Source organism: Stenella coeruleoalba (assembly GCF_951394435.1).
Source record: "Stenella coeruleoalba genome assembly, chromosome: 1".
NCBI lineage: Eukaryota > Metazoa > Chordata > Mammalia > Artiodactyla > Delphinidae > Stenella > Stenella coeruleoalba.
In genome coordinates, this window is record NC_137169.1 from 25,693,584 (window position 1) to 25,715,949 (window position 22,366).

The window sequence follows — 22,366 nt, forward strand, 5'->3', positions numbered from 1 at the left end:
GAGAAGAGACAAGAGGGGACAGCTGTAAGACAGGGCCCAGGCCTCAGTTTAATCCTGAAGGGTGGTGTTAATTTACTCTCTCAATCTTAAGACATTCAGAGAGCATACTGCCTGGTAATTTCTAAAACGTGAGCAGTCCATCCTCTCCTTTAAAATATGACTTTATCGGGACTTCGATGGCGGTCCAGTGGTTAAGACTCCGAGCTTCCACTGCAGGGGGCCCGGGTTTGATCCCTGGTTGGGGAACTAAGATCCCGCATGCCATGTGGCACAGCCAGAAAAAAGGATATTCTTTTAAAAAATAACTACTACTTTATTTTTTTTATTTTTCCTTTTTGAAGATGGCTTTAATTTAATCTTTTTCTTTGCTTATCTCTTGAAATAGGGCTTCTCTGCCATTCCCCTCTACTCTCTTCTTCTGGAATGCCTATTAAATAAACATCAGAATTTCTTCAGTCTATCTTCCTTGTCTTTTTTTATTTCTTTTAACTTAAACACATGTAAGGAATAATGAACAATATTTAGAATACCCATCACTCAGTTTAAGAAAAGGGACCTACACTTGTAAAGCTCCTGTGCACCCCTCCACAATCCCATTTCTTCCTTCTCCAGAGTAACCAAACACGAGCCTGAACTTTTGTATTTCTTTCCTGTTTTATACTATGTTTGTATCTCTAAACAATGTGCTATAAATATTCTCATATGTGTATCCTGGTGTACATGTGCAAGTTCCTTTATATATGCTTAGGAGTAGAATTTCTGGATCATAGGGAATTTGCATCTTGAACTTCAGTTCAAGATAATGTCAAACTATTTTACAGAGCGGCTTTTAATCAATTTTATTAGTTAATACTCTCACTATTTTAAATTTTGCCAATTTGGTAAGCAGGAATGGTTTCTCACTGTAATTTTAACCTGTATTTCTTTGAATAATAACCAAGGGGGTTAAGCAAATGTACTCATTGTTTGGTTTCTTCTGTGAAATGCCTATTTAAGTTTTTCCCACTGGATTGATTCATTTTTGACAACTGATTTTGCAGTTTTTGACATATAATACTGGACATTACTCCTTTGTCAGTTATATATGTTATAAACATCTTCTCCCAGTTGGTGGCTTGTCTTTTTACTTTATCTTACTTTTGATGTACTGAAGGTCTTAACTGTAATGAAGGTAAATTCATCTATCTTTTCCTGTGATTTGTGCTTTTGGTGTGTCTGGTTTAATTTTCCCTGACCTGCAATCATAGGACAGCTTTATACATTGTCTTTTTTGTTTTTTTGCAGTACGTGGGCCTCTCACTGTTGCGGCCCCCGCTTCCGCCGCGGAGCACAGGCTCCGGACGCACAGGCCCAGGGGCCACGGCCCGCGGGCCCAGCCGCTCCGCGGCATGCGGGATCCTCCCGGACTGGGGCACGAACCCGCGTCCCCTGCATTGGCAGGTGGACCCCCAACCACTGTGCCACCAGGGAAGCCCTATACATTGTCTTTTATATGTTTTGTAGTTTGGCCTTTACAATTAAAATTTTAATCTACTTGGAATGAAGGGATCATCTTTTTCCCTATGTGGATAACCAATTGTGTCTGCACCATTTTTTCTTAAAAAGTTTATTCTTGCTCTGCTGACCTGCAATGCCAGCTCTGGCATATATCAGGCTTCCATATTTGTGAGGATCTATTTCTGAACTCTTTATTCTGTTCCAGTAGTTAATTCTCTATACTCATGCTATATAAATGAAAAAGGACTTGGTATATAGAACACACAAGGAACTCTTAAAAAAAAAGTTAAAAAATGGGCCAAAACACTTGCATAGATACTTGATTAACAGAAAAGGAAACACAAATAGCCAACAAAAACATGAAAATAATTTTTTTTCAATAAATATTTTCAGATATTTTATCACTACACTTGAAAGGTAGTTTGGGTGGGTACAGATTTTTAGGTTGGAAATTCCTCTCCTTCAGAATTTTAAAGGTTTTGCTTCAACCCCTTTTAGCTTTCACTATTCCTTTGGAGAAACGCAAAACCATCATGATTCCTGACATTTTGTATGTGACTTCTTTTGTCCCTTTGGAAGTTTGTATAATACTTTTTTTTTTGTCCCCAGTGCTTTAAAATGTCAAGATAATTCACTTTATTTATTAATTGATTGATTTATTTTTCATGTGGGATCTTAGTTCGCAGACCAGGGACTGAACCTGTGTCCCCTGCAGTGGAAGTGCACAGTCCTAACTACTGGACCACCAGGGAAGTCCCAAGACAATGTACTTTAGTGTGGGTTTATTTTCATTCATTTTATTAGGCACTCAACAGGTCCTTTCAATCTGGAAACTCATGTCCTTTAATTGTCCTTAAATTAGTACTTCATTTCCTTCCCTCTGACTCTTTGTTCTCTTTTCTGGAACACTTATTACTCAAATATTGGACCTTTTGGCCTAGTACTCTAGTTTTATCTTTTCCTTTTTTTTTTTTCCCCATTGTGGTCTGTGAGGCCACAAAAATCAAAATTCAAGCACATACAATTCAACCAGCTCCCTCAAGGTACATGTAGTCTTAAGTGTTCTTGTATTTTACAGATTCTAAGACACATTTTTTTAAACATTTAGCATCTCTGAAATCTAGGTGACTTTTTAAAATAAAGGCATGTCATAGATTAATTAGCAATGCTTTTTTTTGTTGTTTTTATTTTATTTTTTTGGCTGTGCCACATGGCATGTAGAATCTTAGTTCCCTGACAGGGATTGAACCCGTGCCCCCTGCAGTGGAAGTGCAGAGTCTTAACTGCTAGACTGCCAGGGAAGTCTCTAATTAGCAGTATTTTTGAAAGCATCTTAGATTAACTGAAATACAAATCTCTTTGTATTTCCACTTTCACTTGGTTTCTGGACACTGAGTATTCTTTTTTAAAAAAAAATAAACAAATTTATTTATTTTTGGCTGAGTTTGGTCTTTGTTGCTGTGCGCGGGCTTTCTCTAGTTGCAGCGAGTGGGGGCTACTCTTCATTGCGGTGAGCAGGCTTCTCGTTGTGGTGGCTTCCTTGATGTGGAGCACGGGCTCTAGGCACACGGGCTTCAGTAGTTGTGGCTCACTGGCTCTAGAGCACAGGCTCAGTAGTTGTGGCGCACAGGCTTTGTTACTCCGTGGCATGTGGGATCTTCCCAGACCAGGGCTTGAACCCGTGTCCCCTGCACTGGCAAGAGGATTTTTAACCACTGTGCCACCAGGGAAGCCCGCCACTGAGTATTCTTGACTAATTTGCCAATTCATTTATTTGAAGCATCTAGGAAACTTTAAAAATATTTTATCCAGCATTTTTTTTTTAATTTATTTGGCTGCATCAGGTCTTAGCTGCAGCACGCCAGCTTCTCTTTAGTTGTGGAGTGCATGCAGGCTCCATAGGGAGCGGGCTCAGTAGTTGCAGCATGCAGGCTCTAAAGTGCCGGCAGGCTTAGTTGCCCTGCAGCATATGGGATCTTAGTTCCCCAGCCAGGGATTGAACCCTCGTCTCCTGCATTGGAACGTGGATTCTTAACTACTGGACCACCAGGGAAGTCCCTTATGCAGCATTTTAAAAATGCTTTTCAGGGTCTCCCTGGTGGCGTGGTGGTTAAGAATCCACCTGCCAATGCAGGGGACGTGGGTTCGAGCCCTGGTCCAGGAAGATCCCACATGCCACAGAGCAACTAAACCTGTACGCCACAACTACTGAGCCTGCGCTCTAGAGCCCATGAGCCACAACTACTGAGCCTGGGAGCCACAACTACTGAAGCCCATGCGCCTAGAGCCCATGCTCTGCAACAAGAGAAGCCACCGCCATGAGAAGCTTGTGAACCGCAACAAAAGAGTAGCCCCCACTCGCTGCAACTAGAGAAAGCCCGTGCACAGCAACGAAGACCCAACACAGCCAAAAATAAATAAATTAAATAAATAAATTTAAAAAAATGTTTTTCAGCAGGAAGGTTGGTCAGAGTACCTAGTCTGCCAGATTGTTGGAAACAAAAGTTCTTATCCACATCTCAACCATGCTTACAGTTTTTCTGTCCATCTCTCTGGGCTGTATTCTGGGTGAATTTCTTAGTAGAGGCAGACCTCGGTTTTACTGCACTTCACTTTATTGTGCCTTGCAAATACTGTGTTTGTTAAAAATTTAAGGTTTGTGGCAAACTCCTTTCATCAAGCAAGTCTATCGGCGCCATTTTTCCAACAGTGTTTGCTCACTTCATGTCTCTGTGTCGCATTTTGGTAACTTAAATATTTCAAACTTTTTCATTATTATTATATTTGTTATGGTGATCTGTGATCAGTGATCTTTCATATTGTAGGCATACCTTGGGGATATTGTGGGTTCAGTTTCAGACAACTGCAAGGAAATGAATATTGTAATAAAGTGAGTCACACAGATTTTTGGTTTCCCAGTGCATATACAAGTTATGTTTACACTATACTGTAGTCTATTAAGTTTGCAATAGCATTATGCCTAAAAAAATGTAATACCTTATTTAAAATGTAATACCTTATTTAAAAAAATCTAATACCTTAATTAATAAATGTTAAAAAACACTAACCATCATCTGAGCCTTCAACAAGCTGAAATTTTTTGCCATAGTGAAATCAATAGTTTTGCGAGCTTCAGACTTCATGAGGTTTACGGAAAGAAGCCATCTCCATAACATAAAAGTGCAAGGTGAAGAAGCAGGTGCTGATGTAGAAGCTGTAGCAAGTCACCTGGAAGATCTAGGTAAAATAATTAATGAAGGTGGCTCCACTAAACAACAGATTTTCAATGAAGACGAAACCACCTTATATTGGAAGAAGATGCCACCTAGTACTTTCATAGCAAGAGAGAAGTCAGTGCCTGGCTTCAAAGCTTCAAGGACAGGCTGTTAGGGGCAAATATAGCTGGTAACTTTAACTTGAAGCCAGTGCTCATTCATCATTCCAAAAATCCTAGGGCCCTTAAGAATTATGCTAAATCTACTCTGCCTGTGATGTATACATGGAACAACAAAGCCTAGGTGACAGCACATTTGTTTATAACATGGTTTACTGAATATTTTAAGCCCACCATTGAGACTTACTACTCAGAAAAAGTTTCTTTTCAAAACATTACTGCTCATTGACAATGCATCTGGTCACCCAAGAGCTCTGACAGAGATGCACAATGACATTAATGTTGTTTTCATGCCTGTTAACACAACATCCATCCTGCAGCCTGTGGATCAAAGAGTAATTTCGACTTTTAAGTGTCATTATTTTAGAAATACATTTCGTAAGGCTATAGCTGTCATAGACAGTTATTCCTCTGATGGATCTGGGAAAAGTAAATTGAAAACCTTCTGGAAAGGATTCACCATTCTAGACAGCTATTCCTCTGATGGATCTGGGAAAAGTAAATTGAAAACCTTCTGGAAAGGATTCACCATTCTAGATGTCATTAAAAACATTTGTGATTCATGGGAAGGAGTCAAAACATCAACATGAACAGGATTTGGAAGTTGATTCCAACCTTCAGGGGTGAAATTGAGGGGTTCAAAACTTCAGTGCCTGAAGTAACTGCAGATGTGGTGGAAACAGCAAGAGAACTAGAACTACAAGTGGAGCCTGAATTGCTGCAATTTCATGATAAAACTTAAACGGATGAGGAGTTGCTTCTTACGGATGAGAGGAGAAAGTGGTTTCTTGATATGGAAACTACTCCTGGTGAAGTTGCTATGAAGTGTAGAGAACAAACATATCGACACCAAGGGGGGAAAGTGGTGGTGGTGGGGGGTGGTGGGATGCATTGGGAGATTGGGATTGACATGTATACACTAATATGTATGAAATGGATAACTAACAAGAACCTGCTATATAAAAAAATAAATAAAATTTTAAAAAGATACTATGAAGACTGTTGAAATGACAACAAAAGACTTAGAAGATTACATAAACTTAGTTGATAAAGCAGTGGCAGGGTTTGAGAGGATTGACTCCAATTTTCAAAGAAGTTCTACTGAGGGTAGAATGCTGTGAAAATGTATTGCAAGTTATAGAGAAATTGTTTGTGAAAGAGTCAATTGATGTGACAAACTCCACTGTTGTCTTATTTTAAAAAACCGCCACGGCCACCCCAACCTTCAATAACCATCACCCTGATCAGTCAGCAGTCATCAACACCAAGGCAAGACCCTCCACCAGCAAAAAGATTATGACTTGCTGAAGGCTCAGATGATGGTCAGCATTTTTTTAACAACAAAGTGTTTTTATTTTTTAATTAATCTATTTTTAAAATTTATTTTATTTTTGGCTGTGTTAGGTCTTTTTTGTTGCATGCGGGCTTTTCTCTAATTGCGGCAAGCGGGGGCCACTCTTCATTGCGGTGCATGGGCTTCTCATTGCAGTGGCTTCTCTTTTTGCGGAGCACAGGCTCTTCGTGCGCAGGTTCAGTAGTTGTGGCTCGTGGGCTCTAGAGCACAGGCTCAGTAATTGTGGCGCATGGGCTTAGTTGCTCCACGGCAGGTGGGATCTTCCCGGACCAGGGCTCAAACCCATGTCCCCTGCATTGGCAGGTGGATTCCGAACCACTATGCCAAAAGGTAAGCCCATGACAAAGTATTTTTAAATTAAGGCACACACATTTTTTTTTTTTAGACATAATGCTACTGCACACTTAACAGACTACAGTATAGTGTAAACATAACTTTTATATGCACTGGGAAATCAAAATATTCATATGACCCGCTTTATTGTGATATGTACTTTATTGAGGTGGTTTAGAACCAAACCTGCAATATCTCTGAGGTATATGCTTTATTTAAAACTCTAAATGTCCAACAGTGGGGAATGTAAAGAAAGTTAAGTTAGATGAAGTAAAAAAAGAAATCAACTTGTAAGCAAGATCTGGGTTCACATGATGGTCCTTTTACTTACTGGCTGCATGAACTTGGGAAAGTTAAATCTGAATCTATTTCCTTATCTGTGAAATAGGATAGAACAATGCTTACCTTAAAAAGTTGTTCTAAGGGTTTAAATGCAAAAGCGGCCATTAGAGTGATACATGGCTTATTTGAGAGGTTAAAAAAATTAAAGAATGTGGAAACTATGAGGCAGCGGGCAGGGGATAGGGGGAGTGGGCGGCAGTTACTTAGGAAACTGTACATTAAAAAATTAGGACATAAAATTATATGTATGTTAATGTTACAAATATAAATTTTTCTTTCACATTTCTTTTATCATTATTTGCTGAGGCTGGAAGGAGAAAATGAGACTGAGTTTTTCACCACTCTCCCATATGCTGTGAGGTCTGCAAGGCCAAGGACTTTGTTGTGGTTACACTTATATTTCCAGCAAACAGTATGGTACCGAGGCATTTACTAGTCAGTAGATTTTTGATGGATGAATTAAAAGGACAAAGTGTATACAATTTTTAATGGTTCTTAACAGGTAGAGCCCAACAACTTCTAATCCTTGACTCCCCAGGCCTGTAACTAGCTAGGAGCACCAGAGCCACAAGGAGGGTGGATGACTGAGCACTTACTTGCTGAGCTGGTAATCAGTGCCTTTGATGAACCTGAGCTTCTCCAAGGGTACCCCAATGCTCTCCAGCATTGCCTTGATCACATTCTCATAATAGCTGGTTCGGAGTTCTAGAAGTTCCCATGGGGCCTTCATGTTATCCAGGTACGCGTGAAGATCCGCAAACAGAATTGTTACCTGGGCATAAGAGATAAGGGGCCATCAAAATGTGAATTCGTCCAAGTACCTCCAAACAAGTGAGGTAAGTCTTGTTAAGTCTCTCTTTTGGCCATTGCCCAAGGGCAACTGCTTGCTTTATAACATTAGTTCTTACCTCACATCCTGCTTTCAGGAAGTCCGCGATCTTAGACATAGGCACAAAGTAAGCCACATGTGGTTTGCCTGTGGTTGCTGTCCCCCAGTAAACTTTAAGTTCCCGCTCCTTCAGTATCTCCTTCACCTTCTCTTCCCCGAGAACCTCCTGTTGTGGAAGCAGAAGAGCTGGTTTAATGCCAGTGCCCCACCTTGCTCATCCTTTACCCTGTGACAAGGAAAACAAAGGTATGTTTCACTGAGGGTCCAGGCTCAGAGCCAGCAGGGAGGTCTAGCCAGGCTCTCAGTGCTGAGTGACAGCCAAATGAAGCCGGTGCTCTTGCCAGTACCACTCCAGTGCAGACACTGATGTTAGGGGAATGGAGCATGTCTCTAACCGTATCTTCCCCTCCGTCTACTTTTAGCTCATGCTCCTTCCTTTCACAGCCAATTTCTTGAAAGGTGTCTCTTATTCTGCTCTCCATTCCTTATCTCCCCTTCTAGTCTGAATTCTACACAGCATCACACCACTGAAAATGCTCTTGCTAAGATCACAGATGGCCTCCGTGTTGCTAAATTCAGTGAATACTTTTTAGTCCTCACTCCCCCCGAAACAATCTCCTCTTTTGGTTTTCTCTATTTTACTGTCTTAGTTTTCCTCCTACTTTTCTGGCTGCTGGGACTCAATTTTCTTTGCAGCTGTTCTTCTTCCTAATCATTTAAATAATAGCAATCCTTGGGGCCCTATCTCTTCTCTTCTTACTCTACATTCTCCCTAACTAATCCTCTTCAGTTGCTTCAATTACTACTTATGAGCTAGTAACTACCAAATCTCCTGCTCACACCTATATACATGTACTTGTTATCAACCCAGTTAATTCAAACACAACACGTGCAAAATTAAACTCATGCTTTCACCTTCTTACCTCACTCCCCAACCATCTTTTTCACTTAGTTTCACCCCAGTGCAATAAATGGTACTATCATTCACTGAGTTGCATAAGTTACTCTGAAACAGCTCTTAGGTCCTCCTACTTCTTTCCGCCTCTACACCACCAACCTAGCCTTGGCCATCATTAGAGATCACACCAAGATAACCGTAATAGCCTCTTAACAGGTCTCCCATATCTATTCTTGTTCTCTCCAATCCATGTCCCAAAAGGAAGCCAGAGAGGTCTTTAAAAACCAAAGTTTGATTAACTCATTCACCTATTTAAATACTTTAATAATAATTTCCTTTTGCCCTAAGACAATATTGGAAAAATCCTAATAGGCTAGTATGCTGCTGATAAGAGATTTTAGTGTTTCTTCAGGTGACGGTTTGTGGGGGGCTGTTGGAAGCCATGAAAGACAAAAATTGTTTTGCTGGTTTGAATCACCTATTAGTAGGATTTGTTAAAATCTTGTGTTCCAAGCCAGCTGGAGGCTGATCCTCTGAGCCGCTGACTATTTGGATACTTGGAGAGTTTTCACTACTCAAGGAAAGGTCATATCACTTACCCTTTAAAACCTGAGTAAGTCAATGCCACTAGCTTTGTGTGCCATTTCTTCCCAACCTCTCTTTATTTTATGGAGAGAGGTTAGGAAACAAAGGATCTGCCTAAAGGGAAGCATGCAAGAATCTCTGGTTAAGATCAAATTATGAGTGAAAATAACCCAAATGTCCATCAACTGACAAATGCAGAAACAAAATGTAGTATATTCATATAATGGAATATTATTCAGCCGTCATAAGGAATAGAGTTCTGATAAGTGCAACATGGATGAAACTTGAAAACATTATGCTAAGTGAAATAAGCCAGACACAAAAGGCCACATATTATGATTCCATTTATATGAAATGTTTAGAACAGGCAAATTAGAGACAGAAAGCAGATTCATGTTTCCCTAGGGCTGGGGAGATGGGAGGAATGGTCAGTGATTGCTAATGGGTACAGGTTATTTTTGATGATGAAAATGTTCTGGAATTAAATAATGGTGATAATTGAACAACCCTGTTGCTACATCAAAACCCACTGAATTGGGCTTCCCCGGTGGCACAGTGGTTGTGAGTCCGCCTGCCGATGCAGGGTACATGGGTTCGTGCCCCAGTCCGGGAGGATCCCACATGCCGTGGAGTGGCTGGGCCCGTGGGCCATGGCCGCTGGGCCTGCGCGTCTGGAGCCTGTGCTCCGCAGCAGGAGAGGCCACAACAGTGAGAGGCCCGTGTACCGCAAAAAAACAAAACAAAACAAAACCAAACCACTGAATTGCACACTTTAAAAGGGTGGATTTTATGATATGTTACTTGTATCTCATAAAAAGAGAAAAGCAAGCTGTGGCCCAACTAATGTAACCACTGCCCTTTCTAAAACCCCAGTGTTAAACATAGCTTACAAGGCCTTCATGACGTGGTCCCTGCCTGTGCCTCCTAAACAAACACGTAAAATGTATAGGATGTCAGATAGTGGTAAGTTCTATGGAGAAACAACAAAAGGCAGAGCAAGGGATGTGGCAGTTCTGGTGGCAGCGGTTTGTTATTTAAATAACGTGGCCAAGAAAGGCCTTCCAGGCAGCGTGACAGTAGAGGCCTGAGTCAAGGGAATGAGCAACATAAATATTTCCTAGTGCTTGGTCTGCATTTTGCTTCCTCTACTCCAGCCAAGTTAGCCTTCTCTCTGAACCACAGGGTTCTTTCTTCCCTCTGGATCTTGACCTGGGTTCCTTCTACCTGACACGTTTTTAGCCCCCAGTATTCTGGTTAACTTCTACTCCTTCAGTGCCTGGAACCAGCAGGAACACATGTGGAGTGAAGAAGTGATCCGCATCCTTCAGGGCGCAGTTTAGAGGTCACTTCCTCAGCTTTCCCTGACACTGCCCCCGGCCCTCCCCCGAAACTTCCTTTCAAGAAAGATCTCCGCGTAATGTACCTTCCAGTACTTGTTTCGACTGTAATTAAATGTTTGGATTATGGGTCATTTTAAACGTCTGATTTCCTCCAGACATGCTCTGGGAGGGCAGGGTCCGCCCGACGTATCCCAGAGCGCCTAGCACCGCGCCTGGCACATAATGGGGTGGGTGGGGTGGGAGCCCTGGATTCGAAGCCTGGCTCAACACAAGTAACTGCACACTGGAGGTGAGCCTACTGTGATTTCTGTGGGACTGACCGACGGGCAGTGAGGACTGCAATCTCTCTCAGGGCGGCCTCGGCGCGGAGTCCCCGGCCTCACACACTTATGACCCCGTAGCGGGGCTCAGGATCACTGGACCTCCGGCCCCCAGTCCCCAACGGCGCACTTCCAACCCCGAGGCCCAACCTGCAGGTTCCGGGTGATAAGGTGCAGCTTCTCTTCAGGGCTCAGAGCGTCCCCCATGGCTCTGTCCCCTCCGTCTCCCGCCCTGAGCCCAGCACTCGCGCCCCTTTCTCGGTCGCCGCCGCCGCCGCCGCCGCCGCCGCGTGCCGGGAACTGTCACGCAGGTCCAGTTAGGTTGCATCAGCTGAACTCGTCGCTCGGCTTGCTCGGCCTGGACCCTTGTCCTCCTACCAGCAGCCAGGAAAGAGTCAGGAGCAGCGAAAAGTCGAGCCGGTCGATGAGACGAAAAGGGGTGGAGCCAGTAGGTGGGGTAAGCGGTGCGGAGGGCGGAGCTGCGGCGCCTGCGCGGGGCACAACCTTCTGAGAGGCGGGGCGGTTTCCTGCCAATCACTGCCTGTTTGCCCTCCCCCTGGCGCTGGCCCGGCAGCCTCGCGGTGGGGGAGGTCGGGGAGGGGGCGATAAAATGGCGCAGGGGGCGGAGTGAGGTGCAGTCGTTCACCTAGGCTTGGGCCCGGCTTCTGGAGGTGAACAGCTGAGGGACGAGGGGGTCGGCGTTCCTCGGCTGGGAGGGGGATGGGGTCGCCTGTTGCTTCTCCAGAGGGCCGCGCAAGCCGTCCGCCCCGTTGAGGGGTTGAGAGGCCCTCACCCTGGCGGGAGAAGGGCTTGTTGTCGTTTCTGAGGTGATGGCGGTGGGGGGGGGGGGAGTGTCTCTGCCCCCCACCTCCACGTCGGCGGGCGATAGATGCCCCTCACCCTGCCGAGGCAAAGGGAGGCCGTCTGGTTACCCGAGAGGGGGAGTGAGGTCCGTTCTCCCTACCCGGGGGGGCGGGGGGGCTGGAGGTGGAGATGGAGGGAGTGCTTCTGCCCTCTACCCCACGGGGCCGGGAGGGTGTCGGTAGGCAGAAGATCGCGGTCTTTCTGGCCGCGCCTTGCGAGCGGGGGGCTGGGGGGTGGAGAGGCTGAGCCGCCCCAGGGGGGAGCGGAGGCCCGGGTCCAGCTGAGGTGTGGGGTGGGCAGCCATCGCAGGGTGAGGGTGCACTGCGCTGGCCTGCTGGCGGGCCGCTTTTGCTCCTGCTGGGGGAGGGGTGGGCAGCAAGCTCCGCGCTTCTCCCGCCTTTCCCGGGAGGCGGGAACTCTTGGTCTTTTGGGAGGAGGGGAGCCGGAGGCGGGAAGTGCGAAGGCCCAGCCCCGAGGGCGATGCAGTGTCGCAGCGCTTCTGAGGGAGAGCTGGGGGCGGACAAGCCGTATCCTACGAAGGGTGAACTGCGATTCCCCTTCCTCCTAGCGCTGTAGGACTGGAGGCGGCACCGGTTCCTTCCTGGGCTGGAGGGCGGGCAGTTGGCACTGCAGGGTGGGCCCCGGAGAGGAAGTGATTGAGTTGCGTTCCTGCTGCCCCAACTTGACCTCGTTTCCTGTGGATTTGTTAGAGGCTTCGAGCTTTAGCAAACCTATCTAAATCATTTAAAAGACATTTTCTTTTTAAAAAGAAACCTGTTGCTGCAGCTGGGAAGTATTTTGTCTTTATGCCCATGTGGGATGATGTCCTGGCACCCTTATCTAAGCGAAACGTTACCTCAAGCAGAGATTTCCAGTCCTGGGTCGTTTTTCTGTCCTGCAGTGTTTACGGCAAAGGGCATTGCAGAATTCTCAGATAATTTCAGTTCAGTTTGATTTTGATTAAACTTTATGGCCGTTTTATGGAGTGATAAAGCCTACTGAGTGCCTTTAGTGCTGTATGTCTCACATGTATTGCATGTAGGAAAGGTTGGAAATTAAAGGTCATTGGGGAAGTCCGGTCTCTTGGAAATAATCCTTTCCCTTGGCCATACCTGTCAGATCCAGCTTGGTAATGGTCTTGGCTTTAGAGCCTTGAAAGAGGGATGTGGGGTTGTGTCTGGTGTTGCAGTTTTCGTGGCCTTAATAAAATAAGGCTTTGTGCTTTAAGGCAGTAGGTTTTCTTAGGTACGATAAAAATAGAAAGGGAGCCAGTTTCTGAAGTTGCAACCAGGAGGTTAGAGAACAGAGGGAGGGGGTGGTAAACTGAAGTGTGAAGAGGGGGGTGGACAGGTGAGAGAGACATGGAAGGACAGAATAGGGTCACAGAAGGGATGGGGAGCAGAGAATTAAGAGATAGACTTGGGAGATGGTGAAAATATTTTTCCTTTAAAAATAAGGAGATCCTCATATTTCAGATCACTACAAAGCAAGTGCCAAGAAAGGCAGGTGATGGTGGAATGGCAGACAGGGAAGTACTAAGGCTGTCTTGTGGAACTTCACTTTAGAACTTCAGTTTTATCCGGGATTATTTTTCCTCCCTTGCAGATTTATTAAATATCAACTTTCATTAGTATAAGGCTTTTAGAATGCTTTCATAAACATCCCCTCATTTGATCCTCATGATAATCTGTGTTTGAAGTTAACAGTGACTAATTATCCCCCATTTTTCAGAATGGTGTTCTCATCTGTATTGAGGTTCAGAGACTTCAAGTGAAATACAGAGGTCTCTGAATTTTAGTCCAGTGTCTCACTTCAGTGACCGTTAATTTGCAGAATTTGCCTGATATTTCAAATGTCCATACGGCCTCATCTTTAACCAATTTATTGTGACAGTGTGGTTGACAAGATGCTGGGTTAAATTAGAAGGGATTAGAGCATACTGAATAATTTCTTAACAAGCAGGGACCAGGGGAAGTTTCCTATCGGTTTAACAATCTTTTCCTACCATTACTGTGCTTATCTTAAGACTGACTGACTCTTCAGGGGTCAGGGAGATGATGATGGTGGGGTAAAATAATAACCAGCCACTACTAATTTAACTTTTACGTTGTGCCTGTAGTATGCTAAGTACTTTGATGTTCATGATCTCATTAATTCTTGCAACAGCCTTATGAGGTAGGTACTGTGATGGTCCCTATTTTACAAGGGAGGACATTTGAAACTTCAGAATATAATCATTGTATCTTTCCCCACTGACTTCTTAATTTTAAAATGTTTTTATTATTAAATATTTCAAGCATATAAAAATTATAGTTATACCATGTAACAATAACGAATACTGTTATACCCACCACCTAGCTTTATTGTTTTAGGTCTTTTCTTATTAATGTTTTTTAAAGAAATAAAACATTACAGATAGAATTGAACCTACTCACACCCCCTTGCCATTCCTCTTCCCTCCCCACCACCAGAGGTAGTCACTATCCTGAACTTGGTGTTCCTTATTTCTATTTAATGATGTATATATATGTATCCATACACAATTTATGTTATTGTTTAACAAATAAATTGTAAGAAAAAAAAGATGGGAATCTGTAGATTAAAAAACTCACAAGACCTATCAGCCGATTGCAATATATGGCCTTTATTTGGATACTGGTTTTTTTTTATCTTAAAAAATATGACATTTATAAAATAGCTGGAAATATGAACTGGATATTTTATGATGAGGAATTCTTGTTATTTACAGATGAAATGATGTGATTCCTGGGACTTGCTTCAAAATAATCTGGTAAAGGGGGAAGTGGATGGGGCAAGGTTAGTTATGGGTCGATAGTTGTTGGAGCTGTATGATGCGTATGTGGGAATTCATTATACTATTACGCTGTTTTTGTATATGTTTTAAATTATAATAAAAAGTATTTTTTAAAATGAGGAAATAAAATTGTGAAGAGAATGATTTGTGAAAGTTAAATGTTATACGTATATGGTATTCTGCATGCTTTTGCTCCTAGACCTATTGGAACATTCTATGAGAGAAGCTCAGAAGAGCCAGCTCTGTGCCTGTGGATGTCATGTGGCATAGGAATTGATGCTTTCAGTGGTTATGAAGAATAGTGGTCCTTTGTGTGCACAGTAAAGTTTGCAAGTAGTGATGTTTTTCTTCCAATGAGGTTTGGCCACATTCACAGTTATTTCTCATGTTATTCCATTCCACTTAGGAAATCAAGGGAAGCCTGTGCAAAATAAGGTGGCTTAAATTATTTTTGCCAAGGGACCAAAAGCCCTCTTTGATGTCTGCATCCTTCGTAGTATATTAGAGAGTGTACTGAATGTAGAAGGCTCTGCCATTTGCTTACTGATCCAGGGCAAGTCTATCACAAGGGTGGTAGAAAAAAACAAGAAAAAACATTGTCTTTGGCATTAGACTTGGGTTTGGATCCTTGTTCTAGCATATTAGCTCTGTATACTTGGTATACTAAATGCCTCTGAACTTTAGTTTCCCAAAAGTGAAAATGTATTGAACTCTTCATTTGATTAAGCAAGTGCTTGGACTAGACCTTTTGTTTGTTTGTTTCATTTTTCTTTTTGGCGGCACCATGCTGCATTTGGGATCCCGTGCCCCCTGCAGTGGAAGTGCGGAATCATAACCACTGGACTGCCTGGGAACTCCCAGGACTAGACCTTTTGGAAAGAGTTGGAGAGTGGGGGTGGTGGCTCAGAAAGAGCTTCTCTCGGAAATGTGGCTGCTTAACCCCTGTGCCTGTGATACTTGTGCTTGACACCCACAAACTTCGTTAAGTAAAAGAAAAAGTTTTCCAAAAGTAAACTTTTTTCTTACTGCTGCCTAAAGAAATAACTTCACTCTATAATATAACCCAGTCACTGGGCAGAGAAATTACTTTTCATAGAGACACCTGCTTCAGTGCCTAGAACTGTCTCCCAATTGCTGAAATATTGGTAAAATAAGATAAAAAGCCATGGCAACTCTTAAGTTTAATTATAACAGCTTAGTTTCTTTGATAAGATCTGTGTTATAGAGTTATATTGAGGGGTTAGAGTTGTAAAATGTGTCTCACAGTGCGTAGTTTATAACAGGTGCTTAATATTTCTTCCCTTTTTGTCCCATCTCATCTCTAAGATGGACAAGCCTTTTTCTTTTTTTTTTTTTTTTTTTTTTTTTTGTTTGTTTGTTTTTGAGGTACGCGGGCCTCTCACTGTCATGGCCTCTCCCGTTGCGGAGCACAGGCTCCGGACGTGCAGGCTCAGCGGCCATGGCTCACGGGCCCAGCCGCTCTGTGGCACATGGGATCTTCCCGGACCGGGGCACGAACCCGCGCCCCCTGCATCGGCAGGCGGACTCTCAACCACTGCGCCACCAGGGAAGCCCGGACAAGCCTTTTTCTTTAACTTGTTTTTCCCCCAGTTTTTTTGAGATATAATTGCCATATAACATTGTATTAGTTTAAGTTATACAACGTGATTTGATATATGTACATAATGCAAGATGGTTGCCACAATAAGTTTAGTTAACATACATTACCTCACACAGGAATTTTTTTTTCTAATGATAAGAACTTTTAAGATCTCTCTTAGCAACTTTAAAATAAAAAAATACACTATTGTTAACTATAGTCACCATGCTATACATTACATAGGTCCCTTCTAATTCTAAAATTCTATAATCCTTCCCATTTCCTTCTAACTTTCTCTAGTACTTCCCCCCACCCCGCTCCACCCCGCTGTGCTGCGCCCCGCCCCGCGGCTTGTTGTATCTTAGTTTCCCGACCAGGGATTGAAACTGGGCCTTAGGCAGTGAGAGTATGGAGTCCTAACCACTGGACCACCAGGGAATTCCCTCTTTCTATAGTACTTTATTGTCCATAGCATTTTGTATTTTCTCATATTGGTACGTAACTTTCAGTGTTGTCTCTGTAGGAAGATTATACATTCCTTGAGGGTGGAAATCATATCTTTATTTCTTAGAAAACTTATAGAGACAAATTATCTAGCTCAGTGCTGTGTGAGGATAGTAGCTCAGAAAATGTTTCCTGAAAGAGTGCATGAACCAAAACTAAAATTCAGGGAGGGAAGTGGGGTGGGGGAGAATTCACAGTTAAAAGGCTACAAGAATTTTCCAAATTATTGAGTTTGGTGATTAAGTGTTTCTTATAGCTTCTTAGCTGTTGACATGTGATATGTAAATATCAGCTTTCTATCACCTTTGCCATCTAGAAAATAATTAGAGATTAGGTCCGTCATTAGCTATTTAAGAACTAGGTTTTAATTATACAAGTAATATATAAATATTCAAGTAAAAAAGTAAAATACTAAAGTCTCCCCTTGTCCTCTCAGGATTCCCCCGCAGGTTATGACAGTCATCAGTTTTGCATTGTATTTTTCCAGACCTGTTCTTTGTGTTTATATATGTATTGAAAATGTATGGTCATAATTATATATGTATATATGTATGGTCATAATACATATATCGTATGTATTATGTATGGTCATAATTATAGCTTTTATATATATGGTCATAATAATAACTTTTAGATCTTGGGGGAATCTTAGACATCACCTAATCCCTGTTCTCCATCCCTTCCCTATTTTGTAAATGAGGAAACAAGTCCCTGGTTAAGTGGCTTGCCCAAATTATCACAGCTGGTTATTGACAGAACCAGGACAACAACCCAGGTCTTTGGACTCAAGACAGTACTCATCTTACTAGAGCAAATGATATTCTTAAGAAAGTATTGTTGGGAGGAGGAAAATTAGTTCCTTAGTTGCATAATTTTTCCTCTAAAGGTTTTTCTTTGATGTTCTTGACTCGAAATCCAACTTTGTGGTATTTAAAAAAAATCAAGATCAAAATTAATAGATGGAGCACCTTAAAGCATAATGCAGTTGACTTTGTAATTAGCAGAGTTGAAAGTGATGAGAAGATCCTCTAATTTTCTTTGTGCCTGCAGGAAGGTGGGAGTCAATCATTTTGACAAGTCTCCTGAAAAGAACAGCTAGCAGGAGCTGAACCCTTTTTCCATTTGGTCTCGTGGCAAAGGCAGAGATCACACCAGCAGCTCCACACAGTATGAAAGACAATTCTTTATCTTATTGTATGCTTAAAGTTTTTTTTGTTTTTCATTTTCAGAAGTAATACATGTTTGCTTTCTAAAAAGTGTAAACTGTGAAAATCCAAACATTTTACATACATATTTATTTTGTTTGTATGTTATAGATATTATTCCATGATAGTATATACAGATCCACTTCATTGTGTTTTTAAATAATTGTAAAGTATATACAGATCCACTTCATTGTGTTTTTAAATAATTGTAAAGTATTCTATAACATGAGTGTACCATGATTTTACTGAACAGTTCTGGTGATGGACATTCAGGTTGTTTCCAATACTTGGATGTTTTGAATAATGCTGCTTTGAACATCTTTGTAAATGTATCTGTGTGCCTTTGTACAGGTACTTCTGCAAGATAAATTTCCAGAAGTGAAATTGCTGGGTCAAATGCTGTTGCCAAATTTCTCTCCACAAAATATTGTGCTGACTTATACTGTCACTGATAGTGTGTGAGGATCCTTGTTTCTCACATTCTCACCAAACTAGATTACTGTGTCATCTTAATTTTTGCCATTTTGATAGGGAAAAAAGTATCTCATTGTTCTGATATATATTTCCATGATTCTGGTAAGCTTAAATATCTTAAAACTTTCTCATGTTACAAGTCATAGTGCAAAGAATTTGAAATACTAAGACACCACCACTCTCTAGAGCAGATTGGAATTGATATAAGGATATTTCCTGTTCCTCAGCGAAACTGCCTTTTATTTCTCCAGATATGCCGTGCTCACTAGTGCCCTCTGAACAGTCTTCTGGTACCTCTCTTTTGCCTAAAGACAATGCCCCATTTTCTTGGGATTCCTTGGATGAGGACGGATTGGATGACTCCTTGCTGGAGCTGTCTGATGGGGAAGATGATGGCCATTTCAGTTTCACGGAGGAAGAGATTCAGGAACTCTTGAAGGATGATGACCTATCAAATGAGCACTTTTCTTGGGGAGGAGGCTTGCCTAACCATGACAGCAGGAATGTTGAGAAGGGAGGGAAAGAGAGTCAAATTCCACTTGATACTCCCCAAGAGAAAAATTCATTGTACAGCTTGGGACCAGAAGCTGAGACCACTAGCCTCTTCAAACTACCTCAACTAAATACATCAGTTGGTCATGGACCAACTCCTCCTAAACCATTGAACAGACGCTTTGCACTAGAAAAGAATCTTATAAAAGTTACAGTTGCACCATTTGATCCAACAGTTTGTAATGTTGTACTTGATAAGGACAAGACTGATACATCCAAAGTTACTGAAAAACCCTCCTCCCTTGGAGAAGAGATGAGAGAAGATGGTCTTAGCCTAAATGAGAGCACAGTTTGCACAGAATCTGAAGGGATCAGCCTCAGTAACTCTGCCTATGATGGGTCCCCACTCCCTTTTTCAAACAGTAACTTTCAACAAACTGTCTCTGATAAAAATATGTCTGACAGTAAGAAACCTACACCTGTATTCTCTCAGATCTTGGACCATTCAGAAACTCCTAATACAGGGTCAGCCTGGAGAAATGGATCACATAAATCAAGTTTTGAAATGAGGTTTCCGGTTGTTTCCAGTTCATCAAACAAAGTAAGTATATTTTTCAAGGTGAAGAGCAGAATGAAATTATTTTCATTCAGAAGCTGTATAGCAGAGCTTTGTATTCAAATAAATTAGGGTTTGAATCCTGACTAGCACTGTGACCCTGGGCAAATTATTTAGCTTCTCTGTTTCCTCACAATTTCTTATCTATAAATTGGAGTAAATGATACTTTACAGTATAGTAAAGATTAATTAAATAATTTATTGACAGTAACTGGTACATAGTACTAAATTAACCATTTACTGAATAGACTAAGATGATGATGATTTTATTATTTCTCCTTTCTTTGGGTTTCAGCCTAAGCCTCAATCTTTGGTTGCCATGCTGTATATATTAGATAAAACAGCTCTGAGTCAGCCACTGAAGAGCTGAAAAATCTTGGACAATTTACCTAACCTCTTTGAGCCTGATTCCCTATCTGTCAAATGGGTGTAACAGTCCATACCGCTTAGGGTTTTTTTTTTTTTTTCTTGAGAGTATTGTCATTATCTCATTTAAAGCACCTCCCTTAGTGCCCAGTACACACTAGGGTTCACGAGTATGCCTATGTAGCCATTAGTTCAAGAATATTTCCATAAATGATGTTCTGTTATAACTAAGGGCCATCTTTGCTTCTTCATTCTTTCTGCTCTGAAAAAACGCAGGATGTTCTTGACAAGGATTCTGGGAAGCTGAAGGTCCATGAAAAAAGACTAGGCAAAGTCATTCCTGTTCTGCAAACCAAAACAAGGTAATGGTATAGTGAAGTATTCTGGTTTCTGTTGGTTCTCTTCATTTGCTTTCTTCCTCTCCTGAGTTTCTCCTTAGTGTGGGGAAAAAGCCCTGCACCAGAAGTAAGCATACTTGAAGTTCTGGGACTACCAATGACTGTGTGACCTTGAACAAGTCAAATATTCTCTGACCTTGGTTTCTTTGTCAATAAAATGAGGCTAATGATGCCTTCCCTGCTGCCTCACAGGGTTATTTTGAAGAGAAAAAAAGACATATTAGTGAAAGCACTGTATAAATGTAAGATTTCTTTCCCTGCGTGTGGAGAAACTTGGTCACAGATATAGGAAGTTAGAATAATTTTTACAAAAATGTTAAGATATAACTATGTAGAAAATCATTTAGCCATCTCTCCCAACTTGCATATAACTGTCCTTGGGGAGAAAATTTTATAGAGTTTGCAGATCTGGGTCACCTTTTCAATCTGTTCTCTTGTTGCCAGGAGATGGCAGTATCTCTACATGGGCCTTTTCAATTAGCAAAGCTGTTTTTTTAGGTTGACTCAGATTGGCTTCCTTACAACGAGATTCTTTTAAAATTTTTGATTACACAGATACTAAATTTATTCCTACCACCCCTAATCCCAGTTTTCTGGGTTTTTTTTCTTGTTTTGCTTTGGTGACTTGAAGGAACTTTGTGAATTGTATACAGTGGAAATTAAGGCTACTTGGAGCAGTCATAAACTCACTATCTCATCCACAGACTCCTTAGTACAGTGTAATCAGCATGAGTGAGGGCCAGAAATTGTTTTTGCCAAGGTCACCAATGTTTTAATTGCCAGATCCAGCTGGTTCTTTTTGGTCTTTATCTTATTCAGTTTTTCTGTGGCTCTATGAAGTTAACTATTTCCTGACTAACCTTGAATTACTCAACAAATGCTTTCTGTCTCTATGGAGTAGGCAGTCTTTGCTTTGCTATGCCTTGTTTTGGTTTTTTAATTAATTAATTATTTATTTTTGGCTGCGTTGGGTCTTCGTTGCCGTGCGCGGGATTTCTCTAGTTGTAGCGAGTGGGGGCTATTCATTGTTGCGGTGCATGGGCTTCTCATTGGGGTGGCTTCTCTTGTTGCGGAGCTCGGGCTCTAGGCGCGCGGGCTTCAGTAGTTGTGGCACGCGGGCTCAGTAGTTGTGGCGCACGGTCTTAGTTGCACTGCGGCATGCGGGATCTTCCCAGACCAGGGCTTAAACCCCTGTCCCCTGCACTGGCAAGCAGATTCTTAACCACTGCACCACCAAGGAAGTCCCTATGCCTTGTTAACAGGAGGTTATATCTATTTTTTTTCTCTCAACTCCATACTTGGTTGCAGCTTCATATTACGTGACTAACACTGTCTTTTGTCATTGGATCTTAGAGAGTGTTTTGAGAGTTAGTTGTTCTAATCCATCAGCTGTATATGTCTTCTCTGTACAAAGCACTATATTCATGGTTCTAACTGATTGTTTTTCCTCCTGGTTTGCTTTGTTCAAGGACTAATATTCCGACGTTTTCACCATCAGATCTAGAAAAGCAGAAGCAAAGTTATCTCAGGAATGTCATTGCTCATATAGAAGACCCAGTGGACTCTAACCAAGGTAACACAGTAATCAAAGAATGGCATATAAAAAATGTGATGAGACTTTTTTTTTTCCAGTGTAATATAGCTTAAACTGAGAGCTTGTCTTGAATTTTTGTAAATTGGTGAGAAAGATAACTTCTTTTCCAAAGATTTTTACTTCAAGGGATTGCCTAACCAGATAATCCTCAAAGTGGTTTGGCTAACCAGTATTAGAGAGGGGTCCAAGGAGACTCATACCAGTACATGAAAAGTGTCTCCCCCATGGCTGAGGGCTGTAACCAGACCTTTTTTGCTAGGGATTTTTTTGCTTCGGATTTTTTGGTCTAAAAATTAGTAGAAAAAAAATAATAAAAAATAAAAATTAGTAGTGGACGACCAGGCACTGCTTGGTAATCATTGGTTTTTTATTTGGAATTATTTTCCCTGTTGCCTTCAGCATTTAAATGTAAAAAGCAGGCATTTCAAATACCATCTTGCATCTTGGCATCTGAATAAAAGCTCTTGAAAGGCTTTGACTATCTTC

The 22,366-nt window shown here is 41.8% G+C and overlaps 2 protein-coding genes across 15 annotated transcripts in view; one reads left to right on the forward strand and one right to left on the reverse strand.

The window, feature by feature from the left end:
• Window positions 1-11,285, reverse strand: part of YARS1 (tyrosyl-tRNA synthetase 1) — a 30,690-nt gene extending 19,405 nt beyond the window's left edge. For 2 of the 3 annotated variants that reach the window (XM_079931326.1, XM_079931325.1), the window contains exons 1-3: window positions 11,103-11,285; window positions 7,829-7,975; window positions 7,517-7,692 (exon numbers count right to left, since the gene is read on the reverse strand). In XM_079931326.1, the coding sequence (XP_079787452.1) occupies window positions 7,517-7,692; window positions 7,829-7,975; window positions 11,103-11,159 (380 nt within the window). In that variant the 5' untranslated portion in view covers window positions 11,160-11,285. Of the gene's footprint in view, window positions 1-7,516; window positions 7,693-7,828; window positions 8,036-11,102 lie in introns of all 3 variants that reach the window. The other variant, XM_079931327.1, reaches the window with a different exon arrangement.
• Window positions 11,286-11,551: 266 nt separating this feature from the next.
• The window catches only part of S100PBP (S100P binding protein), a 32,172-nt gene continuing 21,357 nt past the window's right edge, over window positions 11,552-22,366 (forward strand). For 4 of the 12 annotated variants that reach the window (XR_013827630.1, XM_079917017.1, XM_079917018.1 and 1 more), the window contains exons 1-6: window positions 11,560-11,623; window positions 14,566-14,633; window positions 17,786-17,902; window positions 18,666-19,507; window positions 20,165-20,250; window positions 21,756-21,859. Coding sequence is in view for 11 of the 12 variants with exons in the window: in XM_079917017.1 (XP_079773143.1) it covers window positions 18,668-19,507; window positions 20,165-20,250; window positions 21,756-21,859 (1,030 nt within the window). In the remaining variant the exon portion in view is untranslated. The other 8 variants (XM_079917024.1, XM_079917022.1, XM_079917021.1 and 5 more) reach the window with 8 other exon arrangements.